Consider the following 19,713-nt stretch of genomic DNA (forward strand, 5'->3'; position numbering starts at 1 on the left):
TTAGATCTGATATTATCTCTTCATGAAATTGAAAAAAAGCCTCTCTCTAAGTGAGGAGGAGATCATGATAGTTTGTTTTTTTTCTATCATGATTAGTTTTAAGGCAAATACAACATTTATAATCTACATGTATTGAAAAATGAAAAAAAAAATCAGATATTTTTTTTACTTTCAGTAGTATTAAATCTCTGATTATAAAAAAAGTTCTTGTCTGGGTTTATGTAATAAAAATTCTAAATTTGATTAATTTTTTTAATTAAAAAAGATGACAAGGTAAACAAAAATGACAATAATATGTGACAATGGATTTTCATGGTTAATTTTCAATTGTGAAAAAAAAAAAGATTTTCTTAATTGAAACTTTTTGTACAATTAGTAAGGAAACAGCAATGGCATGGTTTAGGATATAATTTGTATGTAAATGTTAAATTCATGAATATGTTACCATTCTAAAACTAAAGTTGCTATTTTACCCCCTTGGAGATTTATACTTACAATATACACTGTTTTAGGTTGTATTGCATATATGCTCTCATACTATTAATATTTTTGGCTTTCCAACACAGGTACTTGTTTCTATAACCATAGGAAGACCCACTATCAAAGTATATTTACATTGATAGTGGGTCTTCTCATGGATAGAAACAAGTGCCTGTGCTTTCCAAACTTAGTTATCCAAGAAACATGCTTTATGCACACAGATATTCTAAATATACTATTTTAAAAACTTAATTATCTGGATATAAAAATGCAAATTAGTAACTACAATGTATGTGTAAAAGAAATAATTCTCAAAATTACAATTGTCTTTTTGGTTGAAAAGTAGAAAAACAAAAATGACAAAAACAATCAAAACTACAAGAAAAAATGTGTCTCTATTTGTTATTTAGCAAAAATTAATGACTTGGAAAAGCAAATGCAAATAGAATATTAAACTCAATAAACCTTCCGCTAATGGAACATCATCCAGCTACTACTATCCCTAAGTTGCATTCTAAGACTTTAATAATTTAATATCTTCTTGTCACTTTTGACTTAATTCATCGTAACAGCTTTTATAATTTCATAATAAACAACTGTCAATACAATTTACATGGAAATCCAAGCACATACAACTTTATTCCTTTTTTTAAATCATTTTTCAAAAAATTAATGAGAAATTATTTTAAAAGCTTTTAAACTCTTCAAGAATTACATAATTTGAGGAGATAAAGATCAAACATCTAACTGTTGTTAAAAAGAATTCCCTTAAGCCACTTAATTTCCTTGGCTATATATTCTTAACATCGTCAATAATGGACGGAGTACGTCTTTTAATGAACTCACCGTATAACTTCATTTCATCATCTATGGTTTGTACAAGTAAGATAACATAGCCAGTTAATTCCATCATAATAGAGAATGTGTCCCATCAGTATTCTATAAGAGTCTTTACATTTTGTCATCATAATCCAAAATGACTCTGTTAATAAAACTATTCTAATCTAGAATATCTCGCTGTGATCCCAAATGGCAAATACGAGCTGTCCTAATGAATCAACAATAGGATAATAGAAACAAATCGCTGATAAATATCAAATCACATGTTTTTTCTTATATTTCTTTCATCATAAACTGATTGATACTGAGCAGAAAAGGGAAAATAAATCAATTCGTCTGATTGATAGATCTGTCAGTCACAATGAGAAGTAATGCCAACTATAATGGGCCATTGGATTAGGCCAAACTTCTCATGCGGAAAATATAGCTAAGCCGTAATAAAGCTAATAAAGAGTCACAATACATCAGAATTTACCCATTCTTCTGCAAGTGTTGCATCGTCCTACACTAAAAATATCTGTTATTTTTTTGTCAGTGGGACAGTCATTTAAGTTATTTTCAATAAAGTGATGGATTGGAATTTCTTGTAACAATTTTTGAAATAAATATTGTTCTTAGGAATGAAGTAACTATGTTATAAAATGAAAGCTGATCAATATAATTTGGTCCTATAGCTATATTCACTTTTTCACTTTATTTCCATCAAGTAGATAAATTGTTGCAAACATTTTTGTACAGTATATAGGAATCGTTGGGAGTATATTCATAAATGAATTTTATTCAGCTATTTTTTTACCTCAAATTTACTGTCTAAAAGTTGATATTTGATGATTTCAAGATTTATGAAATATAAACGTCAAGGATATATCTCCAAAGGAAACATGCCCCACTCGCACCATTTCAGTGAAATCTGAGTTAAAGTCGTAATTTGGTATGAATAACAAATACTTTTTAATAATGAAAATGTGTATTTTAAAAGTTTAAAGTTGATGTGACTACAAAGTACTTTAAACCAAAACTTTAACTTAACCTACACACAAATTTTACCCTAAGAAGGGACAGACAGACTAAAGACTACAGTCTTGGCATAAACCAGAAAACGAAAAATTAAAACCAGACTTGGAACTTTACTGTGAGGTTTTCAACTAATGGAATAAAATATACACCCCATAACAGTAACAATAAACATTCTTATTGAATTGATCAAATGATTATCTCAAACTATAAATTTTCATTGTATGATCATCAGGATTCAAAACTAATTAGCCATTTTATTGTACTATAAAGTTTCATGGCTCTAAGTGCAATTGAAAATCTGTAATTCTATTGAGTAACTAAGAAGTCAACCATATCCACACAAATTAGAACTTAATGTTGCAATTAATGAATCCATAGTATTACAAATGAGTTTGCAGTACTGTAGCTACATATGACACGGATAAACTGACAGAGAGAAATGGATGTTGGTAGATAAAATTCTATGGTAAAAAAAAATTTAAGAGAACTATTGGTTTTTTTTTATATAAATGAAATATATGCCTTATAAAATCAAAGTGTGTTAGAAATCTACAGCACATATAAGACATTTTATTTTATAATAGGGGTTACCTTTATAAATTGAAGCAAAAATGACATTTCTTTTTTTGTGAATTAATTTGGTATCATATGTAAATAAATTCAAGCAACCAAGCACAGACACAGCAAGCTCAGTTGAGTAATACCTATCGCTATAAACTTTGGCATGAATTTTAATAAAAGTATATATATATCCAATGCAATCATAAATGTAGGTTAGAAAGTTGTTTTCAATTAAGACTTGTATATATATATAAATAAAAGACTAGATAAAAGCTTCAAAAGAGCCAAATTTCTAACTAAGGGATGACATCAAAAGATAGATGTAGGATAAAAAACTTAAATCAAGTAGTTTGGGGGTGGGGGGTCAACATTGCTGCAAGTTTTGTTAATCTCAAATCGATTTTACATATATCCCTATTGGTTAATCAATTTTTCCCAAATTAAGTTAAGAGGGGGTGTGGGGGTCAGTGAAAAAACTATGTGAATTAAGTTTTTTATCCTTCATTGAACTTTTGATGTCGTCCCTAACATGTGCCTGCATATTTCAAAAAGTTACATCAAAGACGAGCAACCTGAAGAAGTTGACTAAACAGTGTTAGAAATGAAATTATTTTACACAAGAAGGATTATTCTATGTAAATTCCACAGCGCTTAGTGATATAAATGATTTTAAGTGATTGACAAAAACTAAAACTTATTCAGTTGATCTGAGAAATACCAAGGACATTTGTTTGTTTGTTCTCATCATGAATAGGCCTGAAATCTTTCAAATGGATTTTAAAGCAAAATCAACAAACAAATGACATATTTATAAATTTGAGTTAATGAAATGGAATGGATAGAGTAGAGTATCTACTTGGTAGCTGTTACAAAAATAACTTTTGAAAGGTCAGATTAGTTATGTTGTATCCATCTGGAAGAAATGATCACACGTTTCTTATATAAAATAGTATTGGCAGAATGTCTTGTCTAACCAGAAAATAAAATAACGAAAGTAATTATTTCAAGAAGAATAGCAACTGCAGAAAACCTGTAACATCGCTATCAATTAAGATAATAAGCAAGTGAAAGGCCAATTATATTGAATATTGTATGGCCAATATTAGTAAAGCTTTCTACAGCAAAACTTGAAAGATAATAGTGATAAAAAAGTTCCTGATTCTAAACAAATGCATAATCTGAAAATTGCTGCACTAAAAGGAATATCATATTCAAGTATGGAATAAATTTAGACATTAGAATTTATGAACCATTATTAAATCCTCTAGACATTATCAAAGAACACACAGAATAATGCTGTTAGCTGTCTCCAAATGTCCCACTCCTTTCAGCCAAGCAATAACGTAATAGGGATCAAAATGATATATTAGTTACATCACAGCAATAATATGAACCACTGAACTATATAACTGTCATGTTTTTTTAATATTCATCACTCGCATCCACTAACACAATGAGTGCACAAGGGTAAACAGCAATGTTCAGTGCACATTGAATTACAGTGGTTGATAGTGACTTGATACATTATTTGATGAAAATATCTAATACCCCTTTCACACTATGCCCTTTTAAACCGGGTCAACCTGAATTAATTAATCCAGGTTAAATTTAAGTAGTGTGAACGCCTTAAACCGGGGCGAACACGGATTAAAATTAACCCTCATGGAAGGTGGAGTTAATGTGGGACAAACCCGGGTTAAATTTCTCACTTCTTGATGTGAATGCAAAGTGAAGTTAATATGAGGTTGTTCCTATAGTGACGTTTACATAAATACAACTTTAATGTGTTGTAACTATTACGTGACATCATATAGCGAATGACCTCATATTTTGACAGACGTCTAATTCCCGTATTTACAAGGTTACGACTTATATAAACCATATTAAATAAGTGACAGCAAGAGCGCTAAATAAGTGTATAAATCTTTGTTATAAAACCTGCATGTTGATGAACGATGAAACCTATATCATCTCTATTGCTTTTTTGGGCGAAAATGGGTTAAATTTGGATAATGTGACGTTATTCGAAAACATGGAAAGTGGTTGATGGATTTTGATGGTGATCAAACTCCCCAAAGTGGCCAACAGTGCAGCAAAAAATAATTCAGACTTTAATATAATGCATCTGAGAAGAAAAAAAATATCTAAATATATGTATAGTGGAAAGATTTAAGTTACAATTTTGGCGCTTACATTTCTATTTTTTCTGACAGGAAAAATCCCAAACCGGGTAAAATTTTTATAGTGTGAACACTGTATTACATAAATAAACAAAATTATATATACATGAATTTCCAAAATAAACATTTATAGTTGCAAAATATTTTTTTTTTCTTTTTAGTATAAATGATACATAGTTGTTTCTATATCCCTATATCATGATGGATCTTACATAGATCAAAAGCATAAAATTCTGTCTAGTTATAAGACCATTTAAATATGTTAAATAAATACATACAACTCCAAAGTTGTAATAAGCAAAAGATTTTGTTGGTAAAGAATACATAATTGTCAATCACACTATTATAATGAAAAAGCTGATCAGGTGTAATATTTGAGGAAAATCAGTTCAATCATAATTCAAATATATGTAGTCTGCAAAACAAACAACTTTCATGGGGAATATTCATTTCATAAAAGCATTCCAGACAGTAATAAATCATAATACTAGTAGATATGAAGAATTAAATATTAATCATTAAGAACTTCTTAAACTGTTGCCATCAATGTTTTACATGTTTTACCAAATGTATTTTTTCCAAGCAGATAAAACAATTTTGACAATTGGTATTTTGTGAAAAAATGTATGGATTTTTCGAAGCAGATAAAACAATTTTGTCAATTTAAATTTTGTAAAGAAATGTATCAAAATAATTCAATCAGTAGTTTTCCTGCTTGAAATGAGCACTGGCTTAACTTATATATGTATTGGTAATCATGAAGGGTGGACCAAGCAAATGAGAATGTTTTATTAAACATTAGTCACTATCGTACATTTCAAATTTAAACATTGACGACTTTGTTTGACTGGATTTAGGTCCTATTTTGGAATAATCTTTGATGATATAACATTGATATTTTATCGCTACAATCTTTCATTTTTATGCAGTACCATGCAATTAAGTAATATTTGGACGCCATAACCTTCTGATTTATCATGTGAATGACATCAACAAAAGTTTAACTTGTTGGTTCATAAATCGGACCATTTCAATGAAATATCTTTGATACTTCCCTGAAATGCTTTAACAAAATAACACTAATAGCTATTTACTTTTTTCCATTTTTTTGTCTTTGAATGATAGTTGTTTCATTGGCAATCCTATTACATATTTCCTTATCTTTGTGATTTATTAAAAATAAATGTCATAAAGTGTGGGGTAAATGTCAATAAGGCAGCAACCTATATAGACAGAAGACCAAATTACATTTAGAGGTCAACATATGGTCTGCAACAGCAGACAAGTGTCTATACTATAGATATAATCTAAATCACCTTAAGTATAGAAAAGTCTTAGACTCAATGAACTGTATATACTAGTAGTTCCATAGATGTGTTTGTTTTAATAATACTGTATAGATATTATAGCTGAATGATTTTGCTGGTTTTTCAAATTAGAAACACCAGTCAAGTGTAGACATTTAAACCATAATTATTATCTAAATGAATAAAATGTTTAGTGTGAATTTTTAATTGATTATCATTGGCACATCATAATCATGATAATGGCTAATATTGAAATTTGTTTTGTTTTTTTGTAAAATTTTACAGCTTTACGGATTACTAATAAAAATTTTCATGTGCATGGCATATCCAAAATTTATGAAAGAGCAAGTGATAACTTATGAGGGAATGAGGTGATGAAAAGTGGTAAAATTTCTGCTAAAGTAGCTATCTTGAACAACAGTAATGTAGGAGCCAGGGACAATTGCACTCCCCCTTTTTTCAGCATTGTGACTGTTATGGAGTGAGGGATTATTTCCCCTTTCAACTGTATGGTGCTTGTGTGTGGGGAGGGACATGGGCAAAACAATGTTTCCAGAATTATTTTTTTTTGTAAACCAAAATTTGTTCTATACCACAATTTTTATTTAATTTTTAACACCAATAGCTTAATAAGTTAACATATATATTAATATATTTTGAGTAGTATCTCATACTTTTAAATCAAGTTTAAGTTTCTAGTTCATATATTTGAGCAACACAGATGTACTTGCCTTCAGCAATATCCTCAATCCTGGGGCAGAACCCTTCATCCACTCCTCCCATGATAGAGAACCCATATCTTTTGTCATTTTCACCCAGATATAATGTCTCATCTATAACTTCTATAACAGATAATGTGCTATTATCATTGCTACTCTTGGTTTCTGTTGTGTCATCTGATGATGATTCCATCTTAATAACTCATTTCTACTAAGCTACATAACAGAAACAATGGTCTTTTTAGTTTTTAAAACATTGTACAATTCAAAATTACAGATATCTACATTATTCTACAATCTACCAAGAATTTACTATTAGCCTGCTTGTAAATCTACGGAGATGTGGTATGAGTGCCAATGAGATAACTCTCCATCTCTTGCAGTGGTGGCCATGGATTGGTTTCTGCTCTTTGGTCAGATTATTGTCTCTTTGACACATTCCTAGTTTCCATTCTATATTCTATAGAAATGGTATGATGTACTTACTGTTATTTTAGCATGTTCAGTACTGCTTTAACTTACTATCACATGTGCACATGCTGAAATGTCTCACCTGCGTTACTGACCATTGATTTTTATGTTGAAAGTTTTAAAGATAAAGGTTTTACTACAAGTATCACATACACTTATCATTTTTATAGATTCATGACAATGAGTTCAAGGTCTATTAAATCCTGTCAGACAGACGAGTACACCTTACAATTATTTCATTCACTAAATATAGTTAACCTTTTGCTTTTGGTAATTGAAAAACAGTCTCAAACACAAAAACTTAACGCTAAACAGTGAACCCTGAAAATGAAGTCAAGGTCAGATGATACCTAATGGACAGACATGTACACCTTACTATCATTCCATACAATAAGGTCAGTCAATCTATTGCATGTATACATGATATAGTACTTGAAAAATAGATCAAAACACAAAAACAAAAATTTACCAATGAACCATGAAAATGAGGCCAAGGTCAGATGCAGACCTAATCACATCACTTTAGTCTCAATCTCTGATCCATAAAATTAGGTCATTGTCAGGTGAACTCTGTCTGACAGACATGTAAATGTTGCAAAGGATGATGACTTCAAAACCATATACCAAATATAGGTATCTTACTTCTCATATTAAGTTACAAATACACATCACTAAAAACCTCAAGGAAACTTGTCAAAATAATAATATGATGATTGATAGCATTTTTATGTCCAGTGGCAAATTAAATGAATTTCAGGATGCAAAGGTGTTATAGTTTATAATAGGAAAATAAATAAACCCTGTTTTATTCATGATTGATAGACTGAGCAGAATTTTAAAGGTACCTATAGTTCACAATAAAGCATAGGCAGATCCAGGGGGGGGGGCATGCCCCCCACCCCTTTGGTAGGAAAAATTTGATTGATTATGTTGGGAATCATTGAAGCATGACTGAAGCAGGCCCCCATAGGTCAGTCCCCCCTTTTTACAAAAAGTTCTGGATCTGCCACTGTAAAGGTGTAAGTCTGAAGGAAGATATGTCACCATACCAGGAGTCCGACACACAGTTTTCTGAGTCCCAAAGTTGACCAGTGACAGTCTATGCTCTTTCTCCTAATTATATTTTGTGCACTTAGCAGTAAAGTTGAGAACACAAAGGTTCCCCCTTTTGTTAAACAGGATTTTGAACAATAAAATAGACAAATAAATTGGACTTTGTATTGTGTTTTTTTTGCCATAAAAACTCAAATACTATCTGAAGCTTTGGGTTCAACCTCTTAAAACTCTTTATCATTTTATGACTGTATTTATATTTTTTAATGGAAGAAATGTCTATTTAATTATTTTTAAAAAGGTTGTCAAGTTCTCCTTTATACAATAATTTAATGATCAAACCCTTATACCTGGTAACATTCAACATATCTTACGAACTATTTACTTAAATGTGAAATTGGACTTCACAGTGAACCAGTGTTGTCTTGGTGTATTTCATATCCACCGCCTCGACTGTATCAGTGGTCATGTCGAACCAGTTTTATGATTACTACCAATCAGATTGTTAGAAAGTCAACTCTGCGAATCTCTTTTGTTTACCTGAGTGACACAGATGGGCCGACACAGATGAACGGGCACCTGTCAAAACAATTACTACCTAATTACTTCATATGTTTATTGTGCGTATTGTGGACGTATAACAAGTAATATCTGAGACTGATTGTAAAAACTATGTCAAATACAATTCTCTTAACAGAACAAACTTTAAACGATGAACATTTACAAGATGCATGTGAAGATATTCAAAATGATGAGGTGAAAATTTTATCAATTCGAGACTGTAAACTGACATTTGCAAAGCTAAAAAACATTTTGAAGCTGGTTGAATCTTCAGAATCTTTGTTGCAGCTATGCCTGTGTATTGGAATTATAACAGATCAACGTCGAATCGACTTGTTATGTAGAACCATTAAAGCCAATCGATCACTACATGCATTATTGTAAGAAATTAATTAATTATTTATCTATCACAGTTTCTTAATGTATATGCCTTCACATTATATTGTTTTCATTATTTAACGTTTTCATGCTGATATTTTTATATAACTTTTATAATAATGGGGGGTTGTTGATAGAAAAAAAAAACAAGAAAATTATAAATTAAAATAGCAAAATAAGGGAAGAAAATTATCTGAAATAATGTAGGGTCTGCTTTCACTCTTGCTTAACATGCTTAAATTTATGCTATACTAACATATATTCAGGAGTCCTTAAATCTGTTCTTAGCACAGAAGAAATTGAACAGTGATTCATTCTTAAGACAATGAAATTCTAAAATTATATATTGTTACAAGTAAAGTTCAATGTCATTGTAATGAAATTAATTACATTTAAATTCAATGTAATTGACATGCAGACATCTTATACCTTCAGGTATTTCACATCCAATCTTTTATGGTAATTACAAAGCACAAAAATGTCAGTATTCACCTCAAAAGCTTACAAAACCTTTAAACAGACTTATTAAGAAGGGATATAGTTACGATACTGTTGTCAGGTCATCAATGATTGCATATTTTGGCTTTAATATTGATTCACTTATAGGGTCTTTGCATCAGAACTTAACACATTTATCTAAAAAACAGTTGTTGGAATGACACGGGTTATGTTCTTCTCATATATTTTATGATAGTATATGATACTAAACCCCTAACGGGAGGGATTGTGCCTGATATTCATATGATGAAGACATAATCTTTCAATCAGTTTAATTGAGGTCTGGAGCTGGCATGTCAGTTAACTGCTAGTCTGTTGTTATTTATGTATTATTGTCATTTTATTTATTTTCTTTTGTTTCATCTTCTGACTTCTCTTGAACTGAATTTTAATGTGCGTATTGTTATGTGTTTACTTTTCTACATAGGCTAGAGGTATAGGGGGGGGGAGGGTTGAGATCTCATAAACATGTTTAACCCCGCTGCAATTTTGCGCCTGTCCCAAGTCAGGAGCCTCTGGCTTTTGTTAGTCTTGTATGATTTTTAATTTTAGTTTCTTGTGTATAATTCGGAGTTTAGTATGACGTCCATTATCACTGTACTAGTATACATATTTTTTAAGGGGCCAGCTGAAGGACGCCTATGGGCACGGGAGTTTCTCGCTACATTGAAGACCCATTAGTGGCCTTTGGCTGTTGTCTGCTTTATGGTCGGGTTGTTGTCGCTTTGACACATTCCCCATTTCCTTTCACAATTTTAATTGTAACAAAATTAATTACTAATTAAATATATTACATTTAAAATTCATTGTAATTGTAATGTAATTGTAATGTAATTGTAATGTAATCAATTTAAAATCAATGGGCATGTACCTGATTTCAGGTCATTCAAAAGTGATTTGATCCAGGTTTTACAAACACATTAAAATACTTAAAATATTTTAATCAAAAGAAGATATACAAACTCTTTGGTTGCTGAATATTTTACCAAAATATTCATACTGACCACCTATACACATGAACATACAATTCCTTGCATAATAGTTTATAGTATCTTATTTTGGGGGAAATAACTTAATAGACCACAACGATAATGGAAGGAACATAATAAATATCTCATCTGTATAATTATGGATTATAAAATACAAATGTACATGTAAAGAAATTGATTTATTGGAAGTTGATTAACCTTATTAATTTTTCATGTTTCGATTTAGTATTCATGGAAACAGTATTGGAGATGCAGGAATGAAGAAATTAGCCAAGACACTGCTTCATCACTCAACCATTGTTTCATTGGATGTTGGTGATTGTGACCTTAGTGATGATTCTATAGAAACCATTTGTAACCTTTTACCTCCTCATGGCAAAAAGTCTGGTATGTTTTGTCCATGGTACTTACATATTTTAAGAGAAATTGTCTTACACATACATGTTTGTATTATAAATAAAAAGATGTGGTATTAGTGCCAATGAGAAAACTTTCCATCCAAATCACAATGTATAAGTTAACAGTTAGAGGTAAAAAAAATTGCCTTCAACATGGAGCCTTGGTTCACACCGTACAACAAGCTATACTTGTCTACTTTTGTTATTGGGTTACTGTCTCATTATATAATGATAGCAATCCACAAAACTCATTTATGAAGAATTAAAGATGTGAATGAATGAATGAATGTAATTTTTAAAATACTTTCTTATGTTATCACATATATTCAATGAAACAATTACAACTTGACTGGTTTATTTTTTTTATTTTAGGTTTAATTGACCTTACAATGAGTTCTAATCCAAAAATAACAGAACAAGGGTGGATCAAACTGAGTGTTTCCATGGCAGCCAGTAGTTGTTTACAAGAGTTATATTTAGATTATAACATGATAGGTGACTTAGCAGCATCCTCTATGTTGGTTGGCTTAGCATCTCATAGTCAGCTTCAGGTTCTTGATTTGGAAGGAACTTGTATCACTGAGAGGTTTGCTGAGGTTTGTAGAACTTGTATCACTGAGAGGTTTGCTGAGGTTTGTAGAACTTGTATCACTGATAGGTTTGCTGAGGTTTGTAGAACTTGTATCACTGAGAGGTTTGCTGAGGTTTGTAGAACTTGTATCACTGAGAGATTTGCTGAGGTTTGTAGAACTTGTATCACTGATAGGTTTACTGAGGTTTGTAGAACTTGTATCACTGATAGGTTTAGGGACGACATCAAAAGATCGATGTAGGATAAAAAACTTAAATCAAATAGTTTGGGGGGGGGGGGGGGGGGGGGGGTCAACATTGATGCAAGTTTTGTTAATCTAAAATCGATTTTACATATATCCCTATTGGTCAATCAATTTTTCCCAAATTAAGCTAAGAGGGGGTGTGTGGGGGTCAGTGAAAAAACTATGTGAATTAAGTTTTTTGTCCTTCATTGAACTTTTGATGTCGTCCCTTACTGAGGTTTGTAGAACTTGTATCACTGATAGGTTTACTGAGGTTTGTAGAACTTGTATCACTGATAGGTTTGCTGAGGTTTGTAGAACTTGTATCACTGATAGGTTTACTGAGGTTTGTAGAACTTGTATCACTGATAGGTTTGCTGAGGTTTGTAGAACTTGTATAACTGAGAGGTTTGCTGAGGTTTGTAGTACATGTACTTGATTTGGAAGGAACTTGTATCACTGATAGGTTTGCTGAGGTTTGTAGAATTTGTATCACTGATAGGTTTGCTGAGGTTTGTAGAACTTGTATCACTGATAGGTTTACTGAGGTTTGTAGAACTTGTATCACTGATAGGTTTACTGAGGTTTGTAGAACTTGAATCACTGATAGGTTTGCTGAGGTTTGTAGAACTTGTATCACTGATAGGTTTGCTGAGGTTTGTAGAACATGTATCACTGAGAGGTTTGCTGAGGTTTGTAGAACTTGTATCACTGATAGGTTTACTGAGGTTTGTAGAACTTGTATCACTGATAGGTTTGCTGAGGTTTGTAGTACCATTTCATGTAACACTTTTAATCTAGCTAGCTGAACTATCTGATATCTGATGTTAAAGCATGCATTCAAAACTTATGAAAAAATAATGAAACTTGGAGAAAAGCTTTGTTTTGATCAAATACAAGCATGCATCCTAAGAGCAAAATTCAAAAAAAAGTAATGTCTTATTTTTTTTTCTATTTTCTGCATTTTATTGATAAATGGACTAATCATAGTTGTTTTCTCCAAAAATTTAGAATGTCTGGTTTTAAAATTTTCAAGTCCTCAAAAACTTTAAATTTTCACCAAATTTTATTAAACCTGGACAGAATCTTCTTTATGATTACAATAGTGCATCTGGATCATTTGATTTTTTTTTTCATAATTTTTCTGTATTATTACCGACAATGGACTTGTTTGTGATAATTCATTAAAATAGAATTAAAAACTTCAACAACCATTTTTTTTACCTTCATGGAATGTTAAAATAACTTTTACAGAAGCTTTTTCATACTCAAAAGAAACAAAACATATTACCCAGAGATAAATTTGGAATTTGGTCATTTTAATTTGTCGTTAAATTTGTATTCTACTAATATATGAACCTTTCTGGCAAGTCAATGTTACACTTTTACATTGACAGCAGCATAACCATTTGCAAATTTGTATTAGGTAATCATTCACATTCTTTAGTAAAGTCATGAACCTTTAAATTTTTTAAGTGGAAATATAATATTCTTATTATTTCAGCCTTGGATTCAAATAAATATACAATATAAGTCATATACAGTAAATTGCTCTTTATTAGGCTACCTCATTTAAATGGAACTATAAAATAATTCGAAATTTATCATCAAGCATCTGTGAGCAGATCTAACTTTGACTTGTAATATAGATCAAATTATTTGTGTTTGAAATTTTTAATATTCCAATACATTCATTATCTGGAAATCTTAACAATTCATTTATTTTCTTGTTACAGTTGCTATTGTATCTGATTGAGAACTACCCAACAAAACTACAGAAGATTAATTTAGAGGAAAATAATATCAAATATAGATTATTAAAGTCTATCAAGTCAAACTTACTAGATGGTGAAACAGAATCTGAAATGTCAGAAAAATTTGATGATGCAAGTTCAGTGAAATCATCACCAAGTCATTATTACCAAACAAGTGATGCTGAACTAGATGAAACTACTGATTCAACAACAGAAACTATGGTCCAAACAATTGAAATCAAAACAAACCCTGTATTGACCGCTAAAAAGACTACTCCTAAAAAGAAAGGGAAGCGTAAACCTAAACATGAGGAGACAACTAAAAGTAGTGACTCTTTATGGGACGGAGATGAACTAATCGAAATAACAGAACCACCATTAATAAGTGCAATACCAACATTTAAAAATTTTGCCGGTGTTAATCTAGGTCAAAAGGTCAGTGTGTCATCAGGTCGAGGGACTTTACCAGAACAAGACTATTCAGATGAAGAACTAAAGGAAGTTGAATTAGATTCACTTTGTTGAACATGGTTAAACGAAGGCCAATATATCGGTCCCTAAATGTATACCTTTCTTAAAATATATAAAATATATGTATGCTCTGTGTTGCAGGCCATACATTGACCTATAATGGTTTACTTTTTTTAAATTGTTATTTGGATGGAGAGTTGTCTCATTGGCACTCACACCACATCTTCCTATATCTATGTACAACACTACAGCAAAATACATGTAAATGTTTTAGTTTTAATTTAAGTGCTATCTTATTTTTACACTTTTTAACATTTGCCTGTAAAACTTATTATGAGAAGAATCTACTTACAAAAACTGGTCTATAGTTAAAATATCAAGATATTGGAATTGTCATCTTTTGAAAAATAAAGAGATGGAATATGTCGATTTTAAATAAAAAAGATGAAATTTAATGTTAACTTTTGATAAACAAAATATATTCATCTTAATAGTCTCAACTAAAAGGACTCAATGTTCTAAATTTGATATCTTATTTAACAAACATAAATCATATGATTTAAAACGTTCAGATCATGAGCAGTGAAATCTAATAATTGATGTTTTATTTGGACTTGCACTTGTAAATTAGGCACTTGGCTTTCTACTTCAAATGAGTTCTTTAAAATTCACTTTCTTTCAAGTCAAAATTGGTTAAAGTGTGGGAACTGTTTGTAATAATACATTTTACTTTTCCACTAGTCATAAATGTTAGCAATGCTGTTGAAGGCAATCACTGTTTATATCTTAATTGAACAATTGTACAACTACAAAAATGTATAAGGATACTGTAAATTCAGAAGTTAGTGCAAGGTTTTTATTAATGCAAAATAATGCCACTTGATTAGTATAGTAGTAGTTTAAACTTGGATTTCAATTTTTTTTATATGAATTAAATAAGATTTTTCTCAAAATCACAAAAATTAAAATCAAATTTTAGTCTAAAATGACAAAATCACAATAATAAATGCACGCAATAATTTCTGAATTTACAGAGAAATATATTTGGTGAGTCAGGTGATGCCCTTCTTTGTCAGCTTAACCGGCACACAATAAATGATGTATGATAGCATTAAGATGGTACATTAGTGAAGTGCATTTATTTTCCAATACATTGTAAATTGTAATGGATTACCCAGTCACACAAGTAGAATTGCCATCCTTTACATTATACAGTAAAAGATGAATGATATAGAAATACAGATCTCCATTCAAATATGCATCATGTACAGTAATACTACCCTTAACCTGATGAAGAAAGGCATAACCTCTTAAGCTTCATCATTACCTTTCATGTATTTGCCACATTTTTAAGACTAAAATAATTACAAAATGTACAATTAGAATCATGGTTGTATTTGAAGTTTATGTACATGTATTGATTAATAGAATGTCATGGTACCCAATCAAGTCAGTCAAAAGTTCTTAATAAATATCTTATAAGGACAGTAATTTTATTATCATAGTACTTCCCGCTATATGTTATTCTATATAAATGTAATTTTTAACTAGTATTAGTTCAAATAAATGCAAATTTTCCAGATCTACAATATATTTCATAAGGCATTTTATGATTTTTAAGTCACATAATAAGTGTTTCTCTTCTGGTTTATTAACTGCATAATGCATCTTGTTAGATATATGTGATATTTACTCTGTTATATTTAATGTTGTTTTAATGTTACTGTGTTATTCTATTAATGTTTTAAGATCTTTAAAAGTAAAGTGTTGAAAATGTGTTCAGTGTTTCAGTTTAGTTTTGATTGGATTATATGTAATGCCATCTGTTTACTAATATGAATAACATTAAATGTTATCAGTTTTTTAAACTGTTTCCCACTATTCCACAAGGAAGTAAACAAAAGAGCACATGCTGAAATGTCTTGCCTTCTTACTGACCATTGATTTTATGTTGATAGTCCTAAATATAAAGCTAACTGAGGTCAGATAAACCAAACGGGAAATACATGTACACCTTAAATCATTCAATACACCAAATATAGTTGACCTTTTGCTAATAGTTTCTAAGAAACAGGCTTAACCATCAAACTAAACATTTACCAATGAACCATGAAAATAAGGTCAAGATCAGATGAACCATGCCAGACATTGTTTTTTTCAAATCAAATTGTTACTTGGATGGAGAGTTGTCTCATTGGAACTCATACCTCATCATCCTATATCTACAGACAGACATGTAAACCTTAAATATAGTTGACCTATTGCTTATAGTATCTAAGAAACAAACTGAATCAGGAAAACTTAAGATTGACCAATGAACCATGAAAATAGATCATGGTAAGATGATAATTGACAGACAGACATACATACACATTTTACAATCTTTCCATACACAAAATATAGTTGACCTATTGCTAAAAGCATTAGATAAACAAGCCAAAACACAGCTACTAGTCACACTGCAGGACTGAAATCACACGATGCTGGTAACCAAGTTGCTATCCTGGACTTTTCAAAAGCAATCGACAGTGCCACACAACAAAGTATTGCACAAACTAGATAAATATGGTGTGAGAGGACCACTGAATAAATGGCTATAAATTTTTCTGAGAGAGATGAAGTTTGTCTGATGAAGAGGAATCTGAAGAAGCTACAGTGGACTCAGGAGTTTCCACAAGGAATCATACTAGGACCTCTTCTCTATCTCATTTTGCTGATGATTGTCTGCTATACAAAAATATCAAAACACAACGGTACCACACACTTTTACAACAAGATCTGGTAAATAGCAAAACCAAAAGGAAAATCAATCCAACATGCTTTGTAGACTTTGAAAGCACAAATATAGTTAACAACTCATTAAACCAGGTGCTCCGCAGGGCACAGCTTTATACGACCGCAGAGGTCGAACCCTGAACAGTTGGGGCAAGTATGGACAAAACATTCAAGCGTGATACAGCTCTGAATTTGGATTGTGATCAAATTTTTGACATTACATGGTTTTTTTTTACACAAAACAAATGTCAAGATTTTACAAATCAATTAAAGATTTCTTCTTCAAACTTTTTAAATCTAAAATTAAATAGTTGACACAGCATAGGTTTCTGTCACAGAATGAATGAGGTCTAATGAACTTCAAAGTTTTTTTTTGCCTTTGAGCAATTCACACTATGCTGTTGAATATTAATCCTCTCAAAAAAATGTTTGAAGAAATTTTCTTTTTATTTATGAAATCTGAAATGAGATAAAAATTTAAACCCCCCCCCTTTTTTTTCACATCCCCGTTTCCCTTTTTCCAAAACTGATATCAATTCAAATTTCTAATGGAGTTTGCAACAATAACTACTCTTTTAAATACATCATAAAATATTAAAATGTAAAATAAAGTGCTTGTTATCACTGAATGGTAAAGATTGGTTGGTAGTAAAAGTGAATATACATTGTTTATTGTATAAAACAATAAAAAAAACTTCATCAGCAACATTTTATATTGGCAAATTTCCAATGAAGTTATTTACATAAAGTTATTGGCAAATAAAAATAGAAAATGACATCATAGTCATGTCTGGCAAATGTCCAACATACATTATCTAAAAACATTTTAGATAAGATAAGGAAAAAAAGCTTCATCAGCAACATTTTATATTGGCAAATTTCCAATGAAGTTATTTACATAAAGTTATTGGCAAATAAAAATAGAAAATGACATCATAGTCATGTCTGGCAAATTTCCAACATATATTATCAACTACTATTCTATACAAAGAAAGATAACTCCAATTGAAAATTAATTGCTATTGCACAATATTGTGCAATTAGATATTTCTTGCTATTGTGCAATACTGTGCAATTGAAAATTTCTTGCTATTGCACAATACTTGATATGGAATCCTGATTTGGACCAACTTGAAAACTGGGCCCATAATCAAAAATCAAAGTACATATTTAGATAAAGCATAGCAAATAAGCCCAAGAATTTAATTTTTGTTAAAATCAAACTTAGTTTAATTTTGGACCCTTTGGACCTTAATGTAGACCAATTTGAAAACTGGACCAAAAATTAAGAATCTACATACACAGTTAGATTTGGCATATCAAAGAACCCATTTATTCAATTTTTGATGAAATCAAACAAAGTTTAATTTTGGACCCCCATTTGGACCAACTTGAAAACTAGGCCAATAATTAAAAATCTAAGTACATTTTTAAATTCAGCATATCAAAGAACCCCAAGGATTCAATTTTTGTTAAAATCAAACTAAGTTTAATTTTGGACCCTTTGGACCTTAATGTAGACCAATTTGAAAACGGGACCAAAAATTAAGAATCTACATGCATAGTTAGATTCGGCATATCAAAGAACCCCAATTATTCAATTTTTGATGAAATCACACAAAGTTCATTTTTTGACCCTTTGGGCCCCTTATTCCTAAACTGTTAGGACCAAAACTCCCAAAATCAAACCCAACCTTCCTTTTATGGTCATAAACCTTGTGTTTAAATTTCATAGATTTCTATTTACTTATACTAAAGTTATGGTGCAAAAACCAAAAATAATGCTTATTTGGGCCCCTTTTTGGCCCCTAATTCATAAACTGTTGTGACCTCAACTCCAAAAATCAATCCCAACCTTCCTTTTGTGGTCATAAACCTTGTGTTAAAATTTCATTGATTTCTATTTACTTATACTAAAGTTATTGTGCGAAAACCAAGAATATTGCTTATTTGGGCCCTTTTTTGGCCCTTAATTCCTAAACTGTTGGAACCAAAACTCCCAAAATCAATCCCAACCTTCCTTTTGTGGTCATAAACCTTGTGTCAAAATTTCATAGATTTCTATTCACTTAAACTAAAGTTATAGTGCGAAAACCAAGAAAATGCTTATTTGGGCCCTTTTTGGCCCCTAATTCCTAAAATGTTGGGACCAAAACTCCCAAAATCAATCCCAACCTTCCTTTTGTGGTCATAAACCTTATGTTAAAATTTCATTGATTTCTATTTACTTTTACTAAAGTTAGAGTGCGAAAACTAAAAGTATTCGGACGACGACGACGACGACGACGCAGACGACGACGCAGACGACGACGCCAACGTGATAGCAATATACGACCAAAAATTTAAAATTTTTGCGGTCGTATAAAATCAACTTAAAGGCAATCGAAACAACAAACTGTAAAACTGAGAAATTTAAGAACTCATTCTTTGTCAAGACTGTGATTCA

At 30.8% G+C, this 19,713-nt stretch overlaps 2 protein-coding genes across 5 annotated transcripts in view; one reads left to right on the forward strand and one right to left on the reverse strand.

The window, feature by feature from the left end:
• The window catches only part of LOC143068329 (protein PALS1-like), a 54,997-nt gene extending 45,891 nt beyond the window's left edge, over positions 1-9,106 (reverse strand). For 2 of the 4 annotated variants that reach the window (XM_076242280.1, XM_076242278.1), the window contains exons 1-2: positions 9,014-9,106; positions 7,117-7,320 (exon numbers count right to left, since the gene is read on the reverse strand). In XM_076242280.1, the coding sequence (XP_076098395.1) occupies positions 7,117-7,297 (181 nt within the window). In that variant the 5' untranslated portion in view covers positions 7,298-7,320; positions 9,014-9,106. Of the gene's footprint in view, positions 1-1,326; positions 1,406-7,116; positions 7,321-8,978 lie in introns of those variants that run through there. The other 2 variants (XM_076242279.1, XM_076242281.1) reach the window with 2 other exon arrangements.
• A 49-nt stretch (positions 9,107-9,155) lies between these two features.
• LOC143068330 (leucine-rich repeat-containing protein 73-like) lies at positions 9,156-16,270 on the forward strand. The gene is made up of 4 exons (XM_076242286.1): positions 9,156-9,569; positions 11,281-11,441; positions 11,825-12,048; positions 14,004-16,270. The coding sequence occupies exons 1-4, from the start codon at positions 9,301-9,303 to the stop codon at positions 14,544-14,546; spliced, it is 1,197 nt and encodes a 398-aa protein (XP_076098401.1). The 5' UTR covers positions 9,156-9,300; the 3' UTR covers positions 14,547-16,270.
• Positions 16,271-19,713: the final 3,443 nt, after the last annotated feature.

This window comes from Mytilus galloprovincialis, chromosome 3 (assembly GCF_965363235.1).
Source record: "Mytilus galloprovincialis chromosome 3, xbMytGall1.hap1.1, whole genome shotgun sequence".
In the NCBI taxonomy this organism is placed as follows: Eukaryota; Metazoa; Mollusca; class Bivalvia; order Mytilida; family Mytilidae; genus Mytilus; species Mytilus galloprovincialis.